The sequence below is a fragment of the Girardinichthys multiradiatus genome, chromosome 18 (genome assembly GCF_021462225.1).
Source record: "Girardinichthys multiradiatus isolate DD_20200921_A chromosome 18, DD_fGirMul_XY1, whole genome shotgun sequence".
In the NCBI taxonomy this organism is placed as follows: domain Eukaryota; kingdom Metazoa; phylum Chordata; class Actinopteri; order Cyprinodontiformes; family Goodeidae; genus Girardinichthys; species Girardinichthys multiradiatus.
Genome location: NC_061810.1, coordinates 7,219,809 through 7,231,425, shown reverse-complemented (window position 1 = coordinate 7,231,425; position 11,617 = coordinate 7,219,809). Strand labels below are relative to the sequence as shown.

General features: G+C 39.4%; 1 protein-coding gene across 1 annotated transcript; it reads left to right on the top strand.

Annotated features, from left to right (window-relative positions):
• Positions 1 to 1,309: 1,309 nt before the first annotated feature.
• On the top strand, positions 1,310 to 7,176 carry LOC124883805 (ubiquitin carboxyl-terminal hydrolase 37-like). The gene is made up of 17 exons (XM_047391151.1): positions 1,310 to 1,564; positions 1,736 to 1,803; positions 2,124 to 2,214; positions 2,317 to 2,372; positions 2,462 to 2,567; positions 2,675 to 2,730; positions 3,335 to 3,421; positions 3,506 to 3,559; positions 3,680 to 3,811; positions 3,913 to 4,036; positions 4,116 to 4,267; positions 4,420 to 4,519; positions 4,687 to 4,763; positions 6,305 to 6,413; positions 6,525 to 6,585; positions 6,727 to 6,884; positions 6,966 to 7,176. The coding sequence occupies exons 1-17, from the start codon at positions 1,544 to 1,546 to the stop codon at positions 6,984 to 6,986; spliced, it is 1,473 nt and encodes a 490-aa protein (XP_047247107.1). The 5' UTR covers positions 1,310 to 1,543; the 3' UTR covers positions 6,987 to 7,176.
• The last annotated feature ends 4,441 nt before the right edge of the window (positions 7,177 to 11,617 follow it).

Below are 11,617 nucleotides of genomic sequence, written 5' to 3'. Positions count from 1 at the left end.
GTTTCAGAATTACATGACACCAAAAGCAGCCGATACTGGAGAGGATAATCATCCATAAAATCTATTTTTATCCACCACAAGAAGAATTTGGGTTCTAAAAAAGAATGAATCAGAATGAAAAGTAACAGAGCTACTCCAACCAGCTGCCACCTTGAGCAGTGCAATTTATATGTGTCTGTAATACTTACACAGTACTTCAACCAATTTTGACCCATGTGTACTCTGAGTATAAAGCTTATCTGAGATTCCTGAGAGCAAGTAGGCCGCCTGCAGTTATCCTTGGACAGTATGAGATGTCCAGCTCCTCCAGAGAGTCCTGGAAAATGTGGAGTCCTGCCAGGAACCAGTCATCCACCTCAGGACAGCCTTGTAGTTTTAGAGTCCGCATATGTTGTTGCCTCTCTGAAGGTGTTGATACATCAGATCAAAAACTGGGCTAACATTATCAGTGTCACTGAAAACACTTAAGAGCAGAGATGAATGACAGAATCAAAATAAGACAAGGAAAGAATGTGGAAAGATGTCTATCAGAGCGTATTACCCAGGTTAGACAGTCCTGTGTAATTGATGACAGTGTAACTCATGTCTACTTCTTCCACAGGTGTGTCCCTGTAGTTCAGGAAATCCCAGCTGAACTTGCCCCTTGAGTCAGCGTGGAACCACTTGGACTGGCCCACAAACCTGCAGAAGTAACACCAGTGTTTAATATATTACTTTAATATTTCATGTTTAAAAATGGTTTTGAAAAAGAAACTTAAGAGGGATAGTATCGGTGTTTCAAAAAGTGAACATATAAACCTTCTTGCAGCTGTTTCAGAATTACATGACACCAAAAAGGAAGAGTCAAGTTCAACCTGCTGATTTAACGCAATGCTGGCAGCCAAACTGTGAACTTTTGTTGCCACAAATGATTCAATATCATGAAAAAGCCTCTTTCATATATTGTTCGCAACCACTTTTCCGCTGGACAACATTTTGCTAGTTTTAAATGTAAAATGCTCAGATGATCATGTGGGTACAACTCAAATTTGAGGTGTAACCCTAACTCTCATCAAGAAACCATCTAAAATCTGTGATCAAAGTAAGCAAAACTAATAAATGGAAACAAGTTTTATTGTAAATAAAAATATCCAGGCAACTAGTAGGTTTTATTGTATTACACTGACAGTGTTAAACATGTACGGGACATTTGCATGAATTTGCAAAGTAACATACTGTGTATTGATAGGTAATTTGGGTTAAACAAAAATTTTAAAAAAGACCAAAGATGGTTCTGGCTAACACCAAACATGAAAACTCTCTAATTTTGGGTTTACAGGTAAAATATATGTTAATTTCTTCAAATATCTGAAGGATTTTAAACCTAAATATAAGTTGTATATTTTTGAAATCAGCTAATGTCACAGCCACTTTCTGGAAATGTTCTGTTGTGACGTAAACCGCTTCAGAATCTTCTCTGAGGTCTTCTGGTGGGAAGCCCAAACAGTCAGAACACTTGGTACTACTGTTTGCACGCATTTTGCTGGCCTAGAGAACCGCCGATATGGTTCATCGTCGATATAAGGTTTGTTACACTGACCCTATCACTGCTTCTCCTGCGTTTCAGACCTGCTTCACCCATTATCCTCTAACTTCTCCTGATTACTCCAGTAACAGTCTTGGAGGTGCTGTAGTCTCTCAGGCCAGTTTCCGCCAATTTACATATAATATTCTCCATTTTCCATGTTTTGTGCAGGAAAACCAAATCATTAATGAAAAAGTTGATGGAGATCAGCACTCACAGAAATATGGATTGGATGAGAGGTGAGAAAGTTAAATAAATGCAAATTATGAGGAAGCACAGAAACATTTTTATGATGTGATACAACTGAAGGTTTTTGAGCACTGCTTTAGTGGAAGCTGTGTTTTTAAAGGTTACAACATAATTTTCTGTACTTAGATTAACAAAATGTTAGGTGAGAATCTATTTAAGCTGCTTCTCTGATCTTTCCGCAGAAGATTTTATTGCCCTTTTCTGATAAAAAAAAAGGACAAAGTGATGACAACATTGCTGACGTGTTGCTGATTTGTTTTTGAAATGATTTAAGTATTGAATAACCATCTGTGTTTCTGTGTGTGACCAGAGTTGCTGGTTCTGAAGCTCCAGCTGCCGGGACCTCTATAGAAAACAACTGGAGCACTTTCTGGCTGCACCACCTGTTTGGATACAGGCTGGTATGTTCACGAATGTCTGTCTTTATTCCTACACCAAATGTAGAAGGCTGGAAAATGTTAACTGTAAAGATGTTTGACCTGGTGGGTTTTTTTACACCACAGAATAAAGACAAAGGGTCTTCAAAGAGTGAAAACAAGCCCACTGAGCAGCAGCAGAGGTAAGAAAATCCTTCATTTGTCCTGCTAGGATGTGGGAAACTTCAAGTGAAAGGCAGCGATAGAAGTTATGTTTGGGTTTTATCTGCAGAGTGGCCTCTTTAGATGGTGCAGCTACCACCACAGCACATCCACCTGAGAAGAAAAAGCCACAGAATAGGACAAAGAGTTTTTGGAGACTATTCAATTGCTTCAGAGTGTGTTTGTCCAAATCAAACACTTCATGTGCTTCATTTTGAAACTGCTTCTCATGACGTGCTGTAGGTTGCTGTTTATTCAAATCAGTTTGCTGTTTATCTGACAGAGGAAAACACAAGTGTCTCCACTTTCTGATGATGATACTCAGGATCATCAGAGAAGGTAACTAACCTAATTTCCACTACATTTTTCCACATTTTGACACATTACAACCACCAGCCTTAGTGTAATTCTTTGGGAATCTAGTTGATGGATAGATTTTAACAAATAATAATCAAAAGAAATATGGTCTGCATTTTTATTCATCCCCATTTACTCTGATACCCCTAAAATAAATCCAGTGTAACCAGTTGGCTTCAGATTACACCTAATTTCAGCATGGATCCCTGACAGAATTAGTACCTTAACATGATTGAGGGATTTGATTATGTCCGACAGCATCCTGTCAGGGCGTATGCTGTCCAGGACTTCAGGGCCTGGTAGGGTCTCCTCAACAAACTAATCTCAACTGAAATTATAGCAAAATATGTTTCTATAAAGTATTGAGATCAATAAAAACACAGGAGGACCCCAATAAATAAGGACTACTGAAGGAAATTGGTCACACTTGAATTTATTAAGGGGTATTGCAGTAAAGATGGCAAAATACAAATACAATTTTCATATATTGTAGCTTTTTAGTTTGAATAATTGTTTAGAGATTTTTTTCCACTGTTTAAGACATTTTCTAAATGGCTGATAGAACAAAACATCTTTTACTTCGCAGCTCACTTGAAACTGAAATCAAACGACAAGGGAGCAACAGGCAAGAAGACAATGCAGTGATAAAGCACTGCCAGGAAGCCCTCACAAAGTACCTTTACCGCTACACATTTAATATGGGCAGATGAATAATTCTAATCATATTGGCTGACTGTGTCTGTTTGTGTTTGTGTAGCATCAACAGGATCCAGGTCCATCCCATTTATAGTAGACACAGTTTCTTTCTTGGGTAAAAACATCTGCAACCAGTGTTCACACACATATCCACTGAGAACAATGAAGATGAAAACAATGTGTCATTAAATACCATGATGCTGTGGTGACTGTGGATTTGTTAAATTATTATTAGATTTCCAAACCCCAGCATGATCTGCTACATGAACGCCAGCCTGCAGAGCCTGCTTACGCTTAAGGAGTTCGTGGAGGACATCAGATCCCAGGGGGAAGTGTTGGCGTTGTGTCCCGAGGCTCAGCTCATGAGGTACAGCAAGGATAAACACAAACACAAGGACAAACACAGCTATCTGTGGGTTTCTCCCCTTAGCTCGAGGACAAAATCACACAGCAGCCTTAATTTTCCAGATGTTTTCTGGACATTGTGAGATGTCGCAGCTCAGCTGATGCAAGACTTAAGCTTGAGGTAGTCATGAGGTTCAAGAGGGTCCTCTCTGTTCAGGCACCTGAATTTGAGCATGGCGGCATGAAGGTGAGTCACCTGCTTCTTGTGGTTCAGTGTTTTACCTGTCTGCAGTGTTTGACAGTAATTTGACTTTGCCTGTTCTTAGGATGCCCATGAGTTCCTAACAGCTGTGTTGGATCAGATCAGGAACCTAGTGATCCCTCTGACAGAGACGGCAGCCTCAATGGGGAGTAGCTACAGCTGCCCAGTTCAGAGACATCTACTGTTTAAAATGCAGAACACCAGGACATGCAAAGGGTAAGGAACCCAAAAACTGAATATACATTTCTTCATGCTCGTACTGAACCATGTTCATTATTTCTATTATTTCAGGAAGTACCACGTGTTTCAACATATGTAATATGGGTGGCATTTTCTGCTTCTTATCTGTATTAACCTTTAATCTGCAGTTGTGGTGTTCAGTCCAGAAGAGAGGAGGACTTCACTATGCTTTCTCTGGACTTGATTCCTGGAGGTTCAGTGCAGGACATGCTGCACATACACCAGATGGTATAAGAACCTCATGCATATAATCTGTGACTCAGCTTTGACTGAAATGAAGCTGCAGATCCAACAGCCAATCATTCACACAATAGTTAGTGGCTCTTAGTGGATCTGTATGGATGTTTTGTCGGCTTTTTTCTCTGTAAATAACTCCCTGTCTGCCGTCTCAACAGGAAAGAGAGCTGGATTTCAGGTGTCAGTGTGGAGGAAACACATCAGTCCTGGAGTCCAGACTTCTGGCCCTCCCCAAGTGAGTGGCAACACCTTTTTCAAAAGCACAGTCTAAACTTGTTAGATGTGTTTCTGCCCGTGGCGATTGCTCTAAGACTCCATGGAAAGCTCAGCTTCCCCTAAAATGTCAAAAAATAAGTGATCAAATATATACTGTTGTGTGTACACGTCATTGACTAAATATGCGCTAATATGCTGCTAAGCAGCAGAATCAGCTTCTTATCACTGGTAACAACGCAGCTTTCCTCTCACTCATTCCTGCAGCTTCACAGTGCTTTAAACAGTGAGTTCAATAGCGAAGCAAAAATGCTGGGCTTTGTCCCGCCCAGGGGTGTTTTTAGGGTCTCAAAACATTGGGGGCTTTAGCCCAAATCCAAAATATTTAGATTTCAATAAGACAACTTATAAATAATTTAAAGTTAAAATAACATAGGACATATTGTACCAGTTCTCTGTCTCGGCTGGTATTAGACTGAATGTAAATTATTGTGAATCAAACAAAAAAGGTTTGCAATAATTTTACTTTTTATTTTTGTTAGAAGCTGAATGAAAGACAAGGAGAAACAGAGTTTAGGCCTGATGAAAAACCATTTTGCTGAAGCAAATAATGACACATTCTGAGGTATTTAGAAAAGAACTTAATCTAAAATTTTGCTGACAAATGTTTTTCTTAAACTCAAGAGATGTTTACTTTGGGCCAGAAAAATGAGCGTGTTTTTAAACGTTGCATTCTCATCAGTGTTCCACTCCTGAGGCTCCATTGTCTTTATTCTTATATTTCAAAAAAGGAAAGAGGTATAAAGTTGATTTCCCTAAATCTTAGTCAAATGGCAAAGTACCGCTATCTTCTCCTGGGTTATACCGCTCTGGTTCCACCTGTTCCTGAACACACACCCACCAGGCTCCCCCTCTCCGGTTGGCTCCATGGTTGCTCTGAAATTAGCCCTGTTCGAGACGCTCAGTGTAACTTTTCAGGTAATGAAGGAGGCAGGTCGACCTGGAGTAAACTGCTGTTTTGGCTGTGCGTGTAGTTGCGCATTCGTGGTGCTGCGAGTGCGCAAATAAGTATTTTTTTGTCTACTCCTTTTAACTCATTGTCAGGTTAGGTGGAGCGGGAGGTGATTATATGGAGCACAATTGAAAAAATGTGATTGTTTTTAAATAAAAATGTGAAGTCCAATATCATTTTGTGGCCGCATCTTTTTGATACTTCTAAATTTCTTCTATCAAGAAGTCCGGGGCTATACAGAAAACATCCGAGACTTCCGCCCCGGAAGCCCAGGTCTAACTACGCGCCTGGTCCCACCCATCGGACGCTCAGCGTCTCTGGGGGTCTATGGGGCAGTGGGCTGGCCTCGGCTGAGCCGGATGCTCAGCTTCTGCATGATGATTGGGTGATCTGTCTGAGGCTGAATCCCTTTTTGATTGACAGCGAATTGAGGGAATCACCGATCTTGAAATTGAGCTTCCCCTCCTTCAGCATCTGCCACTTTCTGCAGCATCTGGTTCTAATCTAAAGTCTGAAATATTAGTTTTAAATGGCTGTTCTTGTGGATACAGGTACTTGATTTTGCACCTAAAGAGGTTCAAGCTCACAGAGAACCTTGTGATGGTGAAGCTGGAGGACCCCATCATCCTGTGCAGGGAGATGACAGTGACTGCCCACCAGGTTCACAGATTTACACAGCTCAAAACCAAATGCTGAAAGGAACCATGCTGACAATGTGTGACAGGATAGTTGCCTGTAATGCTCACTGCTTTTTCCTCTGATTGTTCACAGGGTGATCAAATGTACAGCCTAATCAGTGTCATCAGCCATGTAGGTTCTTCAGTAAGGAAAGGTCAGATAACATCCTAGGACACTTTGATCTGCCTAAATTTGACTAGAGTTTAAATTTAAACTTTGTGAAAGCTTTAAACAAAAGAAAGGATAGAAACTGCTCTTTAAGCCCTAAAGTTCTCGTCTATTCTTCTTCTGTTAGGACACTATGTGAGCAACGGACTACACCCGGACCACACCCTGGAGGACGGAGAGGATCAATGGCTCCACTTTAATGACATTTATGTGTTGGAGACAAGTGGAGCAATGGTTTCTGAGTGGAGTACAGAGGATTCATATGTCCTCATCTACCAGAGGAGGGTAAGGCAACACACACACTCTGAAACTGGTTAGTTTATTTCACTGCATTACATCTTACCAACATTTATTGTCTGATTACAGGCATGGCCCGCTCTGGTATGAGGACCCCAAATCTAGAACAAGCACTAGAGGGCACACGTGTTTGCATCACAAGTAGTGCTACAGTTATTTAATTGAAATGACTTTATATGGAGGTACATAAAAAAATCAGCACACTTGCATACAATACACACAAAACAGTGGTACATTCAAATCCCATTTTGATACCATCTACTAAAAAAACTCATAATTATTGCTATTTTCATAATACCTTTTTAATATTTTCAAAGAATAGCTAAAATCCATGTCATTATTGTTATTATTCATAATATTAATATTAATTGGTACCATCTCTTAGCCAATTTGCCACACATGTTGGGGAAGGTTGGACCTAGAGTGGGTTACTGCGGAGTCACAGTGTCAGTGTGGGTCAAGGTGCCCAGGGGGGTTTATGTGACATAGTCATTTTAATGCTTCACAGTAGACAGTTTACACTCATAAACTAATAACTCACTTGAATAGGGCAGGTATGGCAGGCACGAAGCCCTTTGCTGCACTTTACATGTCATACCTTTGTTAATGCACCACATTATTTTAGCACTCATAGCACAAAGATATTTATAATAATGGAAGGATACGGTAGACATATTTTGTTGGTAGTGTTGGTCTATGTTGGTAAGGTGAACTGTGGTGGGGGGCTTGAACTCCTGTCCTGGGGTTGCCTGTGTCCCTCTGCTAAGCCTGGAAGCTGCCCCAAATTTTTAATTACCTACTTTTTGTTTTTTTAATTTTTTATTCTGAAATGAATAAATAATCATTAATGTTCTTAATCAGCCCACTCTTATTAGCCTGCTGTGCATCTGTCCCCCAAAACTCATCCCTAAGAGCAAACAAATCAAGCAAGGCAACCCAACAACCAGACTTCTAAAGAACAAGAGAATTAATATTTATGGTGGTTTCTTATTTGTTTTTTGTGTATTTTAAATTTGTTTACCTGCACTTGTACACTCTCACTCGTCACATAAAAACCCCATTAATTTAATCAATTATAGACCTATCACTGGTTCACATGGGGACCAGATTACATCTGAATCGAGCCATTCCTGTAGCTGTTAAACTGGACCTTTGTTGTTGGTGAGTCTAGGCGCGTAGTTAGACCTGGGCTTCCGGGGTGGAAGCCCCGGATGTTTTCTGAATAGCCCCGGACTTCTTGATAGAAGAAATTTAGAAGTATTAAAAAGATGCAGCCACAAAATGGTATTGGACTTCACATTTTTATTTAAAAACAATCAAATGTTTTCCATTGTGTTCCATATAATCACGTCCCGCTCCACCTAATGAGTTAAAAGGAGAAGACAAAAAATTATTATTTGCGCACTCGCAGCACCACGAATGGGCAACTACGCGCACAGGCAGAAACGGACTCCATCCTGGAGAAGTCCAGAACAGCAGTTCACTCCAGGTCGACCTGCCTCCTTCATTACCTGAAAAGTTACACTGAGCGCCTCGAACAGGGCTAATTTCAGAGCAACCATGGAGCCAACCGGAGAGGGGGAGCCTGGTGGGTGTGTGTGTCCAGGAACAGGTGGACGCAGAGCGGTATGAACCCAGGAGAAGATAGCGGTGAAACCTGAATGCTGACTCGGAATGAGTTAATTGTAAGTTACAGATAATCACTGATTCACCCAGCAAGACATGATGGTGGAGGTTCACTCTAATGAGCATCTTCAGGGTCATGATGAGGAACTTTCACCTGATCTGTAGGTAAAGTTAAATAATCTGTCTGTGATAGAAAACAGTAGCAACCTTCTCTGTGAGCTTCTACCTGGATTTGCATCATAATATGAAAATATCTGGTCCTTTACTTCAGTCAAAATAAAAGCATTTAATTCTAACGTAGCTGAACACATTAAAAGTTCCTTCAGATCAACGCATTGCATCTCATTGCTTCAGCCAGTCTGATAGTCTAGTTCTACATGTAGACAGAAAAAAGTTTTGCTCAATAAACCAGGAAAATATCTCCTGGTTCCAGTAAGACGTAGTAGAAAGTTCAAAAGTAAGCCTCCCTCTTCTCTTTCATATCTTCTGTGCTGATTCTAAACATAAAGTTCTAGGTTTAAAGATGCAGGATAATTAAGAAATAAATCATAGCAATTAATCACAGGTGGACCATTGATTAGTTAACTATTTTATTTTTCTGAATTACACATGTGATATTATATAAACTAAACTAATTAAACAAGGATACAGTTTTACTGAAGGTGAGACATACATACTATATGTATACAGTTATTAATAACTGTAATATTAGTACTGATAAGGTCCAAGATGAGGCTCTATGCTATATTTTAAACACCACAACTTAACACCCTTTCCACTCAAAGTGTTTAATAGTAAGAACTGCACTAATATCTCACATGTAGAACAAAAGACTGGGTTGAAAAATGTTTCTTTTATTATTTTTGACAGGCCAAATTTCTCCAGAAGTGGAATGAAGGGCTGAAAAGATGGCCATAAAAGAGAACAGGTTTATACAAGAAGGAACAATTTTAATAAAATGTTTCAAAAGCTCTTGGCATAAGAAAATAAATGTGTTTTAGGATGCCATCATTTGACCAAGATTTAGGAAAATCCACTTTATTCCACTTTCCTTTTTTGAAATATAAGAATAACGACAATGGAGCCTCAGGAGTGGAACACTGATGACAATGTAACGTTTAAAAAGGTAATTTATGTAGATGACAAAACAAGCACATTTATCTGGCCCAAAGTAAACATCTCTGAGTTTAACAAAAACCTTTGTCAGCAAAAAATTCAGATTAAGTTCTTTTCTAAATACCTCAAAATGTGTCATTATTTGCTTCAGCAAAATGGTTTTTCATCAGGCCTAAACTCTGTTTCTCCTTGTCCTTCATTCAGCTTCCTACAAAATAAAAAGTTAAATTATTGCATACCTTTTTTGTTTTATTCACAATAATTTACATTGAGTCTAAAACCAGCCAAGACAGAGAACTGGTCAATATGTCCTATGTTATTTTAACTTTAAATGACTTATAAGTTGTCTTATTGAAATCTAAATATTTTGGATTTGGGCTAAAGCCCCGAATGTTTTGAGACCCTAAAAACACCCCTGGGTGAGTTTAAATATTTTTTTCTTAAATAAAATTGATTTCAAAGTTTGTTGTGTATTAAGCAAACACCTTGTTTTCATAGCTTAAACCTTCTTCAGGGAAAGGTTCCGCAGCAGCTTCATATACATATTTTTGGGACAAATACAAAGAGTGTGCTGATGATGCATATTTCCTAATCTCCTCTAATTATACTGAATAATTCAATGATTCAAATTCAAAACACTTTATTAATATCAAAGGAAAATTAGATGCTGTTGTAGCTCATATTATGCAGGTTTCTTCAAAGAGCTGTTGTAGATGCTGATTGCTGTGGACAGGAAGGATCTCCTGTAGCGATCTGTCTTACAGCAAATCTGAAGAAGCCTCTGACTGAAGCTGACTGAACTTTTTCCAAGTCCCTGGCTCTGATGCTGCCTCCAGCATCTCTATTTATGAACAAAGGTTACAACTGTAACTACGGTTCTATGAATCCCAGATGACCGCCAGAGGTGTTGCTTCAAGCACTGAATGATCACTCTTGTCTTAGTATGTTTTCTTCCTATTATGAATTCTGAAACTACAGTACATATTTAGCACATATTTTTCCAACCTAACCCTTAAACATCTGTACTTGTGGTGACAGACAGTGCATCTGAATCAATCATACATGACGAATCTCTGAGAAAACAAATTTGACCTCTGATCAGTTTCCTACAACCAGAAAAAATAAACCTGAGTTTGAAAGAAGAGGTGAAAAATTGTAAGCAAAGTGTCACAACCTGGCTCATGGGTTATGACAAAAAAGGGACAGGAAACCAGAGAACGATTTACAAATATTTAAAATAAATTAACAATAAAATGCTAAATGGTAATAGTATCTGAACTTGTATAGTGCTTTATTAGATCCCTAGAGACCCCAAAGCCCTTTACACTACAATCAGTCATCCACCCATTCATACACACATTCACAGTGTGGATGACTGTAGTGTAAAAAACAGTTCAGTGTGTCAACAAAGTTCAGTGTATGGTGTCAGACGTTTTGCAAAATTCCACCATTATTTCCGTGGTTTTTTAATGTTGAGGACCAGGTTGAGGTTGTCAGACCATGATGCCAGCTGTTGTACCTCAGTTCTGTATGCCATCTTAGTGTTGCTGCTAATAAGCCTCAGCAAGATGGTATCAGCATATTTGACAATAAGATATGATGGTATAGAAGCTGTGCAGTTATGTGTAAAGAGGATTTAGAGCGCTGGATTGAGCATACAGCTGTGATGGGCCCCTGTACTGATGGAAAGTGTGGAGGAAATGTGCTTGCCCACTCTCACACACTGTGTGCGATTCATTAAAAAAGTCCAAAATCCAGTTGCATAAGGTGTGGTTCAATCCAAGATTGTGAAGCTTCAAAATGAGTTTGTTCTGCCGTATTATGTTGAAAGCTGAACTATAGTTGACAAAGTGCAGCCTTGCATAGATGCTTTCCTGGGATTGATATCACGAAAAGCCAGTCTCATTTCATGCGTTTTAAGAACTGGGCACTGTCACTAGAGAAGAGGGGAGGCAAAGAGAGTTCTGTGTTTGTCCTGT